At 40.0% G+C, this 18,040-nt stretch overlaps 1 protein-coding gene across 3 annotated transcripts in view; it reads right to left on the bottom strand.

Moving 5' to 3' along the window:
* ubr1 (ubiquitin protein ligase E3 component n-recognin 1) overlaps positions 1 to 17,439 on the bottom strand; it is a 64,503-nt gene extending 47,064 nt beyond the window's left edge. For all 3 annotated transcript variants that reach the window (XM_060934345.1, XM_060934347.1, XM_060934346.1), the window contains exon 1: positions 17,382 to 17,439. In XM_060934345.1, the coding sequence (XP_060790328.1) occupies positions 17,382 to 17,426 (45 nt within the window). In that variant the 5' untranslated portion in view covers positions 17,427 to 17,439. The remainder of the gene's footprint in view (positions 1 to 17,381) is intronic.
* Positions 17,440 to 18,040: the final 601 nt, after the last annotated feature.

Raw genomic sequence — 18,040 nt, 5'->3', positions numbered from 1 at the left:
AAAGCATAATAACTATATATATAATAATGTCTAATAAAAATACTAATAATGATAAACTGAACACCTGTCGCATCAACCACAAACTGGTAAGTTAGGAGGAAGGTTCTTTCGCTGACGTCATATAGCTCCTCCTCCTCATTCGTCTCCTGGGTGCTGCAGCCCCGTCAAATTTGCCCAAATAGCCGCGTTTATCATCATAACTTGTAAAATAGGCGCCTTCGTGAATTAATATATGGATCATCGGGAATTATGTTATAAAACATTGCCAAAGATGTCAAAAACGTGTCATCAGCACTTTAATGTCCTTAAAAAGGCAATTTGTCTTACAGCACAACACAAGACGAGACACCAGCCACCATCATATCAAACATCCCAACACAAACACACATAAAACACAACAAAAACACACCACGTCCATTGCACCAGCTAAAAAAAAACAAACAGTAATAAATAAAATAATTTATACAATAAAAGATGTGACAGTTATCTTGTAATGTTAGGTGTGTGTTTCCCACATCTTATTCAATTGTGTAATTGCCATAGGAATGAATGAATTCTTTGCTCTATTAGTTCTGATGTTGGGGTATCTATATCTGCGACCAGAAGGAAGTGTCTGGAACTTCACTGAGAGTGGGTGGGTAATGTCAGTACAAATTTTGTCTGCTTTCTGGGTCAGCCTGGACAGGTAGACATGATAAAGATCAGTCTGCTGACACCCAATTATTTTCCCACTTGTTTTAACAATTTTTCCCAGCTTACTTTTGTGTGTCACCTTAGAATGTCCATACCAGCATACAATGCCATAACAAAGAATACTTTCAATAAAAGACTTATAAAACAAAGTCATGATTGTGTTATCTACATTAAACAATTTAATCTTCCTGAGGAAATATAAACGTTGTTGGCCCTTTTTAAAAATCGCATCTACAAATCTATCCCACGATAATTTATCATCAATAATAAGGCCAAGATATTTATATTCTGTCACCACTTCAATCTCCTCTCCTCCAATAAGTGAGGGGGGAGCTGGCAAGGATTTTTGCCTGAAATCAAAAACCATCTCTTTCGTCTTGGATATGTTGAGGTGCAGGTTAGAGACTTTACACCAATCAACAAATTCATCCAACACTGGACCATGTTTGACTTCATCATGATTCAGTAAGCTAACCAGGGCAGTATCATCGGCATATTTAATTATATGACGATCAGAATAGCTACTACGACAGCTGTCTGTATATAAAATAAAAAGTAAGGGTGATAAGACACTCCCTTGTGGAGTGCCAATAGATGTAAAACGCACATCCGACAAGATGTTTCCTCCCTTCACCTGCTGTGCTCTGCCCTGTAAAAAGTCCAAAATCCATGCAATTAATTTAAAATCAAAAGAGAAGTCTTGTCTCAGTCTTTCAGCCAAGATGTGTGGGTGTATTGTATTAAAAGCTGACGTAAAATCCGCAAATATGACACGAGCATGTGTCTTGGAGCCTTCCAGGTGCATGTACAAAGAATCCAATAGTGTGACAATGGCATCATCTGTTCCTCTGTCGGGCCTATAGGCGAACTGTAATGGATCAAGGGCCTGCTTGCATGAGTTAATAATGTGAGTTTTGACAATCCTCTCAAATGATTTGACTACGAGAGAGGTGAGGGAAATGGGTCTATAGACCCTTCCCACGTGACGTCACGACAAACGCGGCCGCCATTTTGGACATGAACTACCAGTAGTCTACCACAGCCAACAACGAGGAACGACGGCGAAGCATCGAAAGGAATATAGCCATCAAAGAAAGTTTTTACTTTCAGCAAGACTTCCATCATGCCATTATATTGTTGTGCACCTGGATGTAGTAACCATCGACACACAAGGCAAGATTTATCATTTTATCGGATCCCGACAGATGCTGACCGACGGAGAAGATGGATGGTCTCTAAAATATTGGCAAAATGATGTTTATTGACATAGCAATCATGTGTAACGGGAAGCATTTGCATATCCGAAGTGTTGTGTTTACATCAAAGATAAAATAAACCAATATGACAACAACTGCTGCTGCCAGGTTGGGGACACAAACTAGTAGAAAGGAAGTGTGCCAACAGACTTCCTTTGTGGTCGATTCTGCTTTAAAGGAACAGTCCACCGTACTTCCATAATGAAATATGCTCTTATCTGAATTGAGACGAGCTGCTCCGTACCTCTCCGAGCTTTGCGCGACCTCCCAGTCAGTCAGACGCGCTGTCACTCCTGTTAGCAATGTAGCTAGGCTCAGTATGGCCAATGGTATTTTTTGGGGCTGTAGTTAGATGCGACCAAACTCTTCCGCGTTTTTCCTGTTTACATAGGTTTATATGACCAGTGATATGAAACAAGTTCAGTTACACAAATTGAAACGTGGCGATTTTCTATGCTATGGAAAGTCCGCACTATAATGACAGGCGTACTAACACCTTCTGCGTGCTTCGGCAGCGCATTGATATCTGAGCTCCGTATCAATGTGCTGTCGAAGCGCGCAGAAGGTGTTAGTACGCCTGTCATTATAGTGCGGACTTTCCATAGCATAGAAAATCGCTACGTTTCAATTTGTGTAACTGAACTTGTTTCATATCACTGGTCATATAAACCTATGTAAACAGGAAAAACGCGGAAGAGTTTGGTCGCATCTAACTACAGCCCCAAAAAATACCATTGGCCATGCTGAGCCTAGCTACATTGCTAACAGGAGTGACAGCGCGTCTGACTGCGTCTGACTGACTGGGAGGTCGCGCAAAGCTCGGAGAGGTACGGAGCAGCTCGTCTCAATTCAGATAAGAGCATATTTCATTATGGAAGTATGGTGGACTGTTCCTTTAAGGTAAGATGCATTTAATTATTCGTCTGCTGTGGGTTTGGAATCGGTAGCCTGACCGATTCGTTCATGTTTGTGGTGCCATTTGTTTGTTGACGCGTGTTGAAATGGAAGATTGGTTGTTGACATGATTTCCAGTGATGCTTTGGTGCTGCTGTGGATCAGATGTGTTGAGTAGCCTGACTGTTTTTTTTTTTTTCTTGCGTGTGGTATCATTGTTGACGCGAGGTTGTTTTTTGAACATGCCAATGCGGACACGATTTCCCCTGATGAGTTATGATTTCAGACGTGATGCGTGTGTGGAGGTGTGGAGTCTGCGTGATATGTGCGCAAGATAGGCTTCTCATGTGTTTGGAGATCCGCGCTCTGAGACAAGCGCAAGCACACACCCCCCAAGGGAAAAAAGGGACCCCCAAAAAATATCGGCATAGTTCGAACACTGGGTTGGAGAAAGTAATGGCAAATAGTGAGTGCACAAACCATAGAAGGTAAACTGTACACAGCGCCAGGGCAGTGTGATGGTATGTCTACTTTTAGATTGCGTTAGCTTATCAATGAACACACTCGTCACTCGACGAGTTTCACGTCTTTACGACGGATACTTAAATGTGTGTTAAGTATTATTGTTGCAGTCTAAGCAGTCATTGTAGCAGCTAGATGAGCGACAACTGAAAGGGTCTGTGCCATAAACCGTTATTTCTTCATGTCCAAAATGGCGGTCGCGTTTACGAAGATCACATGAGTGAAAAGGGTCTATAGTCCTTGGGAGAAGACGGATGAGTGACTTTGGGAAGAGGGGCCACATATGATTTTTTCCAGACCCGAGGTACCACCTGTGTATCCAGTGAGCGTTGGAAAAGGGAGCAGAAAGTAAGCCCATCTTAAAGTGATGATGAAACTTGGTAGATGGTTAGGTCTAGTCACCCCCCCCCAGTCTTTTTTTTTTTCAGGTCTGTTGGTCATGGTTAAAAACAGGGACATTTCTGGGGACAGCTCCAACCAGAGACAGGCCACCAAAAACAGGGACTGTCCCCGGAAAATGGGGATGTCTGGTCACCCTACTTAAAACGTTTCTCAGCTGCTTAACTATGTTGGTTATGGGTAACACATTTCCATGTTTTCCACACATAGGTGGCACTGTGGTGCTGCACCAAGGTATTGCCCAAGTATATTTCGTCCTATTCATCCTACATACAGTACATTTATCTATCTAGTGCTCCATCTATACCACTAAAGGAAGGCTGTCTGTCTGTCTACCTATGCAAATCAACACAGCTGAACACACATACTCCATACTTTGCACATGGATTGGGAACACCCCAGAGGGGCCCCCAAGACAACATTTCTGATTTTCCAAAACATGGGATTAGTGCTAATCCAACACACTATTAATTTCCCGTAGACTACATGCTTCTGCTAATGCTCATGTTAACACAATGCGCGCAACCACGGCAGGGAATCCCCTCCCTGACTCGCCCGAGAGTTCCAATTGTATGGGACCTTGCAATCAGTGCTCTTCGTCAGAGACTTCCGTTAGGGCCAAGTCTATATCACTTAAGAGCGATTTACATCATTTTCACAGAACATAGTGAAAACATATGCATCACATGTGTCCACTCAACTCTCCACTGGGCCATTCAGAGGAAATCAGGTTCATGGGCAATAACTACAATTATTTTTTTTCGCGGTCCAAATCCTGCACTCTGATTGGCTGGCGAACGGGTCCGTATCCTACGGTACGGACCCCAGTTACAGGCCCCGGTTATGGACCTCTGGTGACTCGCTCATTCACAACAACAACAAACATAGTAGCATTTTTTGTCAACATTTATCTTTTTTTTATAAGATTTATTTATAAGATTATCAAAAATCTTACACATTTTTGCCAGCATTTCTCAGGAGAATAGCATTAATTTTACAGCATGGACAGCGATAACGACAGTGTTCACAGCGAAAGCGAGTTTTACTACCCTGAGGAAGAAGAAATAAAATAAAACATTTCAGGAGAAAGCTAAAAACATGTAATTTGCTAACACCGAGCAAAAACATGGCTGAATCCTGAATGACTCCTATTTGTATAAATAGGGAACTACATAGGCGGGAAAATTTAGTTTTTTTTCTGCCATGGAAGTGCACTTGTATACCAAGGAGGAAGCCATTTGCATTACAGCTGTGAATGAGGATTCAAAATAGCATTTATTTTACATCATGGATAGCGATAACGACAGTGTTCACAGCGAAAGCGAGTTTTACTACCCTGAGGAAGACAAAATTAAAGAAAACATTTCAGGAGAAAGCTAAAAACCTCTCTAACTTGCTAACAGTTTAATCTCATTAGTTAATGAGGCCCATTTTGGACCATGTTATCCTCATACATAATATTACGTTTGGTAAAAACTTTAAACCAGTACAATCTCTTCTTCAAAGTTTCACCAAATGGCTTTATTTATGCAATATAAAGGTCATAATACTGTATAACTTTGGTCGAGCAAAAACACGGCTGAATCCTGAATGACTCAATTTTGTATAAATAGGGGAATAGGGCAAAATGTAATTTTTTTTCCTGCCATGGAAGTGCACTTGTATACTGAGGAGGAAGCCATTTGCATTACAGCTGTGAATGAAGATTCAAAACAGTGGCTCGGCTCGGTTTTCCCTTTTGGGCACTCTCGTTTTCTATTAGAATTTGGTAAAGAAAAAAAATAAATATATTATTTACCAGCTTAAGGTCGGTCCATATGGTGAAATACCGTGACCTCGGCCTTGAATACTGACCTCGGCCCAGAGGGCCTCGCACAGTACTTTCAAGACCTCAGTCACGATGTTTCACAATACGGACCTCCCGGCTGGTAAATAACATATGTATAAATATATTTCAAAAATATTTTCTGAATTGCCAGGGACATGAACGCTACTGACTTTTTGTCAAAAACATAATGGGCTATTTTTAGGTGTGAGAGAAGTGACAGTCGTAGACCCCACAGTAAAGCTGATTCAGGTGCTGAGAGATGGCATACAACTGCAAATGAAACAATCTGTCTCTCATCACCTACAATTAAAACATATCAACTGGTCATATACAGCACAGATGTGTTAAATAAATAAATAAATAAATAAAAACACTAGACACGATTGCCCCTCCCTCACAACTTTCAGCCCTCTGGGTCATACTACAGGTGCATCTCAAAAAATTAGAATATTCTTTTTTTGTAATTTAATTCAAAAAGGTAAATTTTCATATATTCTAAGGTTCGTTACACGTAAAGGGAAAGATTTCAAACCTTTTTTGTTTTAATTCTGATGATTATGGTTTATAGTTCATGAAAATCAGAAATCCTGTATCTCAAGTTATTGGAATATTTCCTAAGATCAATCAAAAAATGATTTATAGTATGGAAATGAACATACTTTTCAGAAGCTGGACATTTATATACTCAGTACTCGGCTGGGGCTACTTTAACATGAATTACTGCATTTACGTGGCGTGGCATGGAGGCGATCAGCCTGTGGCACTGCTGAGGTGTTATTGAAGCCCAGGTTGCTTTGATAGCGGCCTCCAGCTCATCTGTTTCTCATCCTCCTCTTGACAATACATTCTAGATTCTCTCGGGGGTTCAGGTGAGTTGGCTGACCAATCAAGCACAATAATATCATGGTTGGCAAATCATTTGGTAGTAGTTCTGGCACTGTAGGCAGATGCCAAGTCCTGCTGGAAAAAGAAATCAGCATCTCAATAAAGCTCGTCAGTAGATGGAAGTATGAAGTGCTCTAAAAATCTCCTGGTAGATGGCTGCATTGACTTTGGACTTGATGAAACACAGTGGACCAACACCAGCAAATGACATGGCACCCCAAATCATCACAAACTGCAGAAACTTCACACAACTTCAAACATCTTGGATTCTGGGCCTCTCCATTCTTCCTCCAGACTCTAGGACCTTGATTTCCAAATGAAACGCAAAATTTACTTTCATCTGTAAAGAGGATTTTGGACCACTGAGCAACAGTCCAGTTCTTTCTCTCTTTAGCCCATGTAAGACGCTTCTGACGTTGTCTCTGGGTCAGGAGTGGCCTGATCTTAGGAATGTGACAGTTGTAGCCCCTTTCCTGAACACGTCTGTGCGTGGTGGCTCTCAATGCACCGACACCAGCCTCAGTCCACTCCTTGTGAAGCTCTCCCATGTTCTTGAATCAACTTTTCTTGACGATCCTCTCAAGGCTGCGGTCATCCCTGTTGCTTGTGCACCTTTTCCAGCCAGCCTTTTCAGCAATGACCTTCTGTGGCTTACCCTTCTTGTGGAGGGTGTCAGTGACTGTCTTCTGGACAACTGTCAAGTCAGCAGTCTTCCCCATGATTGTGGTTGCGTGTATTGAACTAGACCGAGAGATAAGGCAACAGGACCAGCCAACCTTGCCCAGATTCTTTCCAAGTTTGGCAAGAAAGGTGCTTAAACGAGGAGAAATCAGTAAACAAATAACTATAACCCCGATTCCAAAAAAGTTGGGACAAAGTACAAATTGTAAATAAAAATGGAATGCAATAATTTACAAATCTCAAAAACTGATATTGTATTCACAATAGAACATAGACAACATATCAAATGTCGAAAGTGAGACATTTTGAAATTTCATGCCAAATATTGGCTCATTTGAAATTTCATGACAGCAACACATCTCAAAAAAGTTGGGACGGGGCAATAAGAGGCTGGAAAAGTGAAAGGTACAAAAAAGGAACAGCTGGAGGACCAAATTGCAATGCATTAGGTCAATTGGCAATAGGTCATTAACATGACTGGCTATAAAAAGAGCATCTTGGAGTGGCAGCGGCTCTCAGAAGTAAAGATGGGAAGAGGATCACCAATCCCCCTAATTCTGCGCCGACAAATAGTGGAGCAATATCAGAAAGGAGTTCAACAGTGTAAAATTGCAAAGAGTTTGAACATATCATCATCTACAGTGCATAATATCATCAAAAGATTCAGAGAATCTGGAAGAATCTCTGTGCGTAAGGGTCAAGGCCGGAAAACCATACTGGGTGCCCATGATCTTCGGGCCCTTAGACGGCACTGCATCACATACAGGCATGCTTCTGTATTGGAAATCACAAAATGGGCTCAGGAATATTTCCAGAGAACATTATCTGTGAACACAATTCACCGTGCCATCCGCCGTTGCCAGCTAAAACTCTATAGTTCAAAGAAGAAGCCGCATCTAAACATGATCCAGAAGCGCAGACGTCTTCTCTGGGCCAAGGCTCATTTAAAATGGACTGTGGCAAAGTGGAAAACTGTTCTGTGGTCAGACGAATCAAAATTTGAAGTTCTTTATGGAAATCAGGGACGCCGTGTCAGTCGGGCTAAAGAGGAGAAGGACGACCCAAGTTGTTATTGGCGCTCAGTTCAGAAGCCTGCATCTCTGATGGTATGGGGTTGCATTAGTGCGTGTGGCATGGGCAGCTTACACATCTGGAAAGACACCATCAATGCTGAAAGGTATATCCAGGTTCTAGAGCAACATATGCTCCCATCCAGACGACATCTCTTTCAGGGAAGACCTTGCATTTTCCAACATGACAATGCCAAACCACATACTGCATCAATTACAGCATCATGGCTGCGTAGAAGAAGGGTCCGGGTACTGAACTGGCCAGCCTGCAGTCCAGATCTTTCACCCATAGAAAACATTTGGTGCATCATAAAACGGAAGATACGACAAAAAAGACCTAAGACAGTTGAGCAACTAGAATCCTACATTAGACAAGAATGGGTTAACATTCCTATCCCTAAACTTGAGCAACTTGTCTCCTCAGTCCCCAGACGTTTACAGACTGTTGTAAAGAGAAAAGGGGATGTCTCACAGTGGTAAACATGGCCTTGTCCCAACTTTTTTGAGATGTGTTGTCATGAAATTTAAAGTCACCTAATTTTTCTCTTTAAATGATATATTTTCTCAGTTTAAACATTTGATATGTCATCTATGTTCTATTCTGAATAAAATATGGAATTTTGAAACTTCCACATCATTGCATTCCGTTTTCATTTACAATTTGTACTTTGTCCCAACTTTTTTGGAATCGTGGTTGTATTCTCATAAAGAGTCATGACCATAAATCTTGAACATGATGAATTTCTAGTTGGTCTTCCAGTGCAAAATGCTAACTTCGGTGAAGTTGTTGAGTCTTTCTATAACCGTCTCATGCTATGACAGCCCATGTGCGACAGTCAATTAAAAAACTAGGGCCAATGGCCTCATTTGACATGAAGTCAGTGGTAGCACACAAACACAGGACATTTGGATCCGATTCAATAAGATCTCTTATCTAAGGCTACGTTCACACTGCAGGCTGAAGTGACTCAAATCCGATCTTTTCGCCCATATGTGACCTGTATCCGATCTTTTATTGACAATATGAACGACACAGATCCGATTTTTTCAAATCCGACCCAGGCCGTTTGGATATGTGGTCCTAATTCCGATTCCTATCCGCTCTTTTCATATGCGACTTCAGTCTGAACCGCCAGGTCGCATTCATCCGACTTACACGTCATCAACAAGCCACAAACGTCACTATTCTGCGCTGAAGTAGGTGGTGGGTCTCTCAAAAAAAGTTACAACAACATGGCGCATAATCACGGGCGCAGATAGAGGGTGGGACTCGTCCCACCCAGATTTAAATTCACCTCGTTCGGTACCCCCCACTTATAGGGAGGAAAAAACGTCTATGCTGTCTTTCTTTGCATAAGGCAAACCTCACGGAAAAATCAAAAGACTAATTACCATTCGGTTTATTGAGGTGCACAGCAGTGTATACATAGTTGCAACAACTCACATAAAACAAAACAAAGACTGATATTCGGTTGGTTGAGCTGCGCAGACTGCACAGGTTGCGAGCTCGAGCTTGGTTGCTATGGTTACCCACAACAAGTTTGACAGGCATATCGGGGTTGGGGTTGGTTTGCTGGCAGCTTTGTCCCCCCCAGTTCAAAAAACGTATCTGCGCCCCTGCGCATGACATCAATGCGAGGGACGCTTCGGGCTGTGAAGGTTCTGAATCTTCTCAATGGAAGGATGCAGAGGTTAGGGAGCTGATTTCCATTTGGGGGGATACAGCTATTCAAGCTAGATTGGATGGGTCATACCGCAACCGGGCGGTTTTACTTCCGTAAACACTGGCCATGCTCACTGCGTGTGACGTCGTCGTATCCTGCAACGCGCATGCGGAACACTTTTAGGTCGCTTTTCGTTCATACTGAGGATCACATACAAGTCGCATATATTTGTTAATGTGAACGACCTCACAAAAAAATCGGATTTCACAAAAAAATCGGAATTGAGCATTAAGCCTTGCAGTGTGAACGTTGCGTAATAGGCCTTGGTTAATTTAAAAATGAACAACCATGAACACACATTTCTTTTCATTTTTTCCAGTATAATTTTGGAGACAGTGACAGTGCCAGATGATGTTCACTACACTACTGTTGGCAGTGTTGCTACGTTAAGGTAAATGAAAATGAGCATACTTGTAGTTCAGAACTGGATTCCAAATCTGCTGCTGGTGGGAATGGACATTCATTTGTGTCTCCTTAAGTGCTTTTTTTTGCTAGTCAGTAGTTAGTTTTTTGGGGTTTTTTTTTAGAATACATGGTTTTCCCCAAAGTGTTTTAGCATATCGGGCCCGATACGCTTGCTCTGCCTGCCGATACGCTTAGTCGCTTTAGTTAAAATCCGATACACTTAGATTTATACCGATACGTTAAATTTCCTACCCACAAGTAAAAAGTAAGATAGGAGAGCAAATAACAGATCCATTTACATATTGATTGATATTTGTGTTAAACAAGCGGTCTTTTTTTTCCAATGTTTGTGTTGATTCTGTCAAAGTAATATGTCCGCGTGGTATGATGTAAACAAACTGTAATCTGTTGGCTATGTCAAGATCACGTGTTCAAACCGTCCAATAAAAATATCGAAAGAAACCGTCAGACATCCCGGAATTTTCCGATTCATTATAAGCGATCTCATTGGCTGCCGATGTTGTCCCCCACCAGACGGACAAAGCCGACTGATTTTAATAAGCTAGGAGAAGACTCGCTGGACAATTTGATCCACATCAGCATGGATGACAGCGAGATGGACTATGAGAGGGCTGCCCAACATTGGGCCAAGCAAAAGCCAAGGAGAATTAATCTGCTTTAAAGGAGTAGAAAACTTAATTCATTAGTTTGGGTTTGCAGAAAGATTATGTACTTATAAACACTCTCACGAAGTGAAGTTGTCCAAATGTGTCAAATATAGCATAATTTCAAATAATAATCAGAAGCATTTTTGGCAGTGTGATGTCACTGGGATCCGTTTAACAAAAGGCAGCTCCGGATTATTCTTTTGTTAAAGGCACACAGTGACATCACACTGCCAAATATGCTTATCATTATTATTCAAAATTATGCTACATCTGACACTTAACAAATTCTCTTCATGAATGTGTTTATAAGTACAGAATCTTTCTGCAAACTTAAATGTATGAATTAAGTTTTCTTTTCCTTTAAATATGTTTTTATCTTAATCTAGTCCATTTAATAAAGTGCCAAAATTTAAACTTTATAATATGCAGTTGCCTTACTTTTCTTTTCAGTGTATCTTAGTTATACATATATTATGGTAATTGCATCAGAAACATTCTAAATCATTACAGTTATAGTAATACAGCAACTTATTTTAAGGTGGCAGTTCTTAGGTTCAGATCCCTTTGTGATCAACAGGAGGTCATGATGATCGACTCTCTTCACTGGATTGCATAAGATGGAGCAAACTGGTCATATTTTCATGCACATTTTTGTTACAGCACTAATTGATCATAGATAATTAAGGGGTCCCCGTAGATTTTCAGTCTATCATATACCTAAGTAATCTATAACAAACAGTTTAACTTGCATGTTGAACTTTAAGGTGAAATTTCAAATGTGTATACATTAATACTATTTAGGTCAGAAATCACTGAAACACTGGTAAAATCCATCCTATAATCACGCATCTAAAACCTCTCAGAGACCCTGAAAATGCACCTGAGAGCATCTATTTTCAAAAAATTTTCCGGGGGGGCATGCCCCTGCACCCCCTAGTTTCACTTTGCACCTTTGGCGCTCGCTTTCACGCCATTGGCGCTCAATTGTCTGTGCATTATCATGCCAAAACTTAGGGCTTTAATTTTTTTCTGGGGAAAACACTGGAATAGTCAGTCAGTAGTCATGGTGAATAGATAACAGCTGCTATACGTATTCTGTTCTCTGAATAGCCTTCCCTGCTTTAATCACGCTACTTCTCGTTTTCAGGTTTGATCTGGAACATATGTACCGTATATGGACTCTATGCTTTAGTGATGTGGCATTATATTTATTATTAATAAATGTAAAGAATTAAGCCTTTTTTCTCTCTGCAGGCTAGTTTAATACTAATAAATTAAACAACACAGGTTTTAGTTAATAATTCATGTTTTATTGGCTGGCATTCCAACTGCATGTGTAGGCTATTATACTAGCATGTTATTATTTTGGATTATGTTATGCCATACACTCAGCTTCATGCACAAACTGACAATCAACATCCATAAAATAGCAATAAAAATGGTCATTATCAGCAGTGAAAATAGGGCCTAGAATGCACTGGATTGCACCAGAGAGCATCTAAAAATTGAAAATGTCCTGAGGAAGGGGCCCCCCCAGACTCTACCCTGCTGCGCCGGGCCCAGGTATCACACACATTGCTCCACCCCTACTTCATTTCTTAATTAAACCCTTAATTTAAAAAGGATGCTTTGTGTGTATATTCAAGTTTCTTACACATTATAAAAATTTTGTGCTTATTTAAAAAAAAAAATTCATATGATGTTAAATCCATAATACACTTGGTATATTTATTGCAATTCTAAAAACTATATAGGTGGCCATGCTTCAGTTTCTCTGCTTACTTCTGGGATCCTAATTAGAAACCTAACAGGAAGCTCAGTTCACATAAAGCAAATTACTACATCAGCATTACACGTACATGGACAATGTAAATCATGGCCCCGCCATTAAAATAAAATATCACTCTTACTCCAGACTAGTCATCAAGTCACCAGTGCTGCCTTATTTCTCTCTCTATTGTGGCATTAGCATGGAGAAGATGAATTGCATTTCCGCTGAAAGAAGTACATTTAAGTAAGTACAGTGAAAGTACACACCCCTGACACAAATACTTAACCAAATTTGAGAAGTTTCTCATCCAAGTAAGAGGGAAATAATAAATTTGGCATACTTCCTCATTCCATTTTAAAACACAGGATGAGAGAAGTGCAATTAAGACGAGAGGAGCTGTCAGGCTATTACAAGAGTATTACTTTTGCCGCTTTTCCACTACAAACGCGGCTGAGTCGGGCTGAGCCGTGCCGTGCTGAGTTGGGCTGAGTCGAGCTGAGCGGGGCTATTGGAGTTGCATTTCGACTACCACCGTGCTGAACCGTGCTGGCTGGAAGTGGGTGGACACATTGGGTGGAGTTAGCAAAAGTGGGTGGACGTCACGTGATGTCGTTAAGCGGCGCAAACAGTGACATCAGTGAGGTTTTAAGCGGTAGTCTCACGACCCGGATAGTAAACAATAAACATGGAGGACATGGAGTCGTTAGTGTTGCTGGTCTTGGTGCTGTGGCTTGTTGTCACCGACAACGCCAACAGATACTGGCAAGAGCGTATAGATGAGGCGAGGCGCATAAGGCTTCAGAAATTCTCGTAATTCGTAATTATTCTTCTTCCGGGTTTGCGGTGTTTACAGATCCCAGCATGCTCGCGGGGCGTGTGTGGGCATGTGAGGACACTCCTCCTCACCAATCAGTGCACAGGGGAGTGTCTGCTCACGCCCCCAGCCTCACTCGGCTCGCTTTGGCTCGCTTCAGCCCCACTCCAAAACCGTGCGAGTTTTGGGTGCTAAGCAGGGCTGAAGCGAGCTGAGTCGTGCTGTTTTGAGATAGTCGAAACGCGAGCCGTGTCGGGCTGAAGTGAGCTGAAGCGAGCTGAAGTGAGCTGAAAAAGGGTAGTGGAAAAGGGCCATTTCTGCAGCCAAGGAACCCTTTAAAGTGCATATCACGGGTAAATTCAGGAGCAAAATCAATGTAATTCTCCTATTTTATATTATACTTTGGTCAAATACCTGTCACATTTTGCGCCATTTTTTTTTTTACCTTGTGCAATACCAGAAAAATTCAGTTGAAATCAAGCCACTTGAGGTGAATTGGTCCGCCTCGAAAAAACTTGGCATTTGGATTTCCCGGCAAACACTGATTTTCGTGACGTCGCGTGTGGGACGTCTCTTTCTGAATCCTATGTCAGCGCTGGTTTGATTATAAGAAAACGACCTGGTGGTTTTCTGCAAATTTCTTCAACATTATCACGTGATTATTAAAATGGTTAACAGATGTATCGTAGGAGGGTGTAGCAACACCAATCTTGATGGGATTAGTACTCATCGTTTTCCAAAAGACTGGACAATGAGAGAGAAATGGGAGCGCTTGGTCTACACAGGCTGTGCACTGAAACTGTGCAAAGCTCTCGCAGCCTGCTGGCGCTTCCACAGATAACATCACGAATCTGGCTCCAGACTCCCTTGGGATTTTTCCAGACGCGTTTTGTTATTTTCTTTTTTTTTTCTGCTGTAGACAGATGGCCTTGTGCAAAATCACCCTTCTGGATGAGTGTGTAAAGGGACATTCTTTCATATAAAAAAAATCCACAAAATTGGTCCAGGATATGCACTTTAACTGTAAAATAAATCTCACAGACACCACCTTACACTCACTCGCACCACGCCTCGCCTCTTCACGCTCTGTTGTGCATAAGGCCATCACACACTTCCACCACCTAAGTGCATCATGAACCCTCACTTGAACCTGTTCCGAAGACCTCCAGCCCAGCTCCTCAAATATTAGGCTCATAATGTAAATATGTATGATAACATTTTGGCTATTTATTGAAGCCACAGAGCTTTTTCTTCCTGGGATTTGCTGGCAAAACACATTGGGTCCAAGTTGGCCAGGCTTATTTGCATTTGAGTTCCTGAGGGTTTTGAATGTGACCAGTCAAACAGGCTAATAACTGTAACAGTTCAATAAGAAATACAACTTATTAGTAGTATTTTAATAATAATAAGAAGAAGATTGAAAACACCTTAAGGAAAGAAAAAAAAAAGTCACTGACCACCTTCCTATACAATTATGAAATCACATATTCGTGTATTACAATTTATCATTCAATCTACTTTCATATTCCAGTACACCCGGAAGAAACAACCTAACAGATACACATAATAGACTTGTGCTATGTAACAAAGCTGTTCAAGTACTTCTCTGAAACTGTATAAATCTGTTTAAAAAAAAAGGTACAAAAAAATATTTTTAAACAAGTATATCGAAGAGGAAGTATGTTAACGGAGGATGATGAGGGATAAACAGAATAAGGTTGATTGTTATATTAGAACTAACTTAGTATATGGTATATATTTATGGGGATAGTTTATATATTCATATTTACAGGGATAGGTATGTAGCAGATATTTATTTTTGTAATTATATATTTATATAGATATTTATGTATATATGGTATATAGTATATATTTATTTTTGTAATTAAATATTTATATAGATATTTATGAAGTATATATATATATATATATATATATATATATATATATATATTATTGCTGTCAAAAATGTTGCGTTATTAACACGTTAACTTGACTCAATTTTAACGGCGATAATTTTTTTATTGCGAGATTAACGCTCTGTGACATGATGTAGGTTCTTCATAAGCTTTTGAAACTGCCAGGAACTTGGAACAGAGACTTTGCTTAGAAAACCGATAGCAGCTAGACTGTAATGCCACGCCTCACACAGCCAGAGTCCTCTGCCCCCCCAAGAACCAGCGCGGGCAGGGCGCGCTAGTAGAGATGGGATTTATGGCTCTTTGATGGGATCCGCATCTTTGTGATCCGTTCTTTGAAAAGAGCCGTTCAAAAGACTGGCTAATTTGGCTCTTTTTAAATATTTATTCAGTTTTAAGAAGACAGCGTCTAAAGAAGCCAGATCCCTCTGAACTGTAAACTCAATGCTATCCCAGAAATCCTTCCTGTAATATGCAAATTTGGCCGCCTCTGATTGGACAGCGCGACGCATCAACAGGCAGAAAGTGTAAAAGTACAAAATGTGTTAAGTGACCTGAAACAGTAAAGATCAGATTCAATGCAATATTTATCAATGAACAACTTAAACTTAATATAATAGTGTACTTTATATTATAATCAAGCATGTCAAGCCTACCGTCACTGTGTAACCTGTCTCTCTGATTAGAGTTGTAGACTAACTCAAACAGTAGATCATTTCACTCATGGTTCTCTTGTTAGCCCCGCGCCGGTGCTCGGCTTAGGTTTCACTCTGCAGTGGCTCTGTCAAGACGTGTTATGCTTTGCAATAAAAAAAAAAAAAACATTGGTACAAAGCAAGCCCATTCACTTTTTTTATGCTGATAAGAGAATTACAATGGTTTTTTTATGTGACAAAAATGTGCGATTAAATTGTGATTAATCGCGAGTTAACTATGACTGTCGCAACATTAATCGCGATTAAATATTTTGATCGCTTGACAGCACTAATATATATATATATATATTTATAATTATATATTTATATAGATATTTATGAAGTGTATATATGGTATGTAGTATATATTTATTTTTGTAATTAAATATTTATATAGATATTTATGGTGTGTGTGTGTGTATATATATATATATATATATATATATATATATATATATATACACACCATAAATATCTATATAAATATTTAATTACAAAAATAAATATATATGTATGTAGTATATATTTATTTTTTTAATTATATATTTATATAGATAGTTAAAATTATATAGGTAATTAAAAGGGGTGGGAAATTAAAAGTATTGTACTTCTTCCCACTCCTTTTTCGAACAATGTGCGGTGTTTGTAATGTCTTAGCTCTTTGTTATTTTTTTTTTTATTTCTCGTTTTCTTTCTTTTGTATGTACAAATAATTACATACATTTTTTATACATGTTCGAAATAAAAAAATAAATAAACTCAAAATTCAAACTAAATTTTCACATTTACAAATATTATTTAGCTCCTGCGCCTGAGTAAGCGTGCCTAGCTCGCCATGCTAACGTTACAGATGTTGCTGTCTGAGCCACATTATAAACTTCCACCAGCTCAGGGGACAATAAAGTCCTGAACGGTCACGTGTTTACGTAAAGCGAGAGTTAGCTGCACGCGCTAGCGGACGCGCTCTACTTTCCTAGAACAGGTTGACGTTCGCCGCCTCGCCGCTTACCGAAAGCAAAAGCGCAACAAACCTCCAAACAGACGTTTATGTCGCACAAATCAACCTAATAACACAAACAAACACAGCGCTGCTGTACAAGAACACACGTCACGAGTAATGAAAGGTATAAGAATTTACAACAAGCTTGAATTATTACCGTGCATAGCTGGAGCGCGTTTACCGATTTTTCACCTTCCGCCATGTTGAATCTATGCGCCGCACCACGGCAACAGGGCATGCGCAGCAAACTGGGCATTACGGCAGCAGACTGGGTTTTACGGCAGCAGCGTTTTTCAGGGATGTATTTTATTACAGCACGGCTTTGTGGTTTTTGGTATTAAAAGAAGGAGACGACTCTAATACATCATGGTAACGCAACATTACAGATATTAGGTAAAAGTGATGGTCTTTGTCAAGGATGTAGAGTTAAGGAAGATGTTGAGCATGTTTTATTTCATTGTAGTAAATACAGTTATCAAAGACAGAAATGGTTGGAGCTTGAAGCAGGTTCAGACATTCACAACATACTAAAGGAAGAAAGAATACAGCGAAATAGAATTAAAGCACTAATCATTTATCTTAAGGATACAGGTCTAATGAAAAGAATATATATATTTATTTATTTTTTTTGTAGCCTAGTAATCTGACATAGAATCTGTCCAGTTCCTTCACACACTCCTGTACAGTAGGTGGCGGTATACATAGATTGTGATAATCTGCCATTAAAAAGAAGAAGAAGAAGAAGTAATACATCAGGGCAAAATATGTCAATAGGGCATTAAAAAAAACAACAACGACAAATCAATAAATCAAATT

Source organism: Neoarius graeffei, chromosome 11 (genome assembly GCF_027579695.1).
Source record: "Neoarius graeffei isolate fNeoGra1 chromosome 11, fNeoGra1.pri, whole genome shotgun sequence".
Taxonomy (NCBI): domain Eukaryota; kingdom Metazoa; phylum Chordata; class Actinopteri; order Siluriformes; family Ariidae; genus Neoarius; species Neoarius graeffei.
The sequence above is the reverse complement of the archived record's forward strand: the minus strand, read 5'-3'. Positions and strand labels throughout refer to the sequence as shown.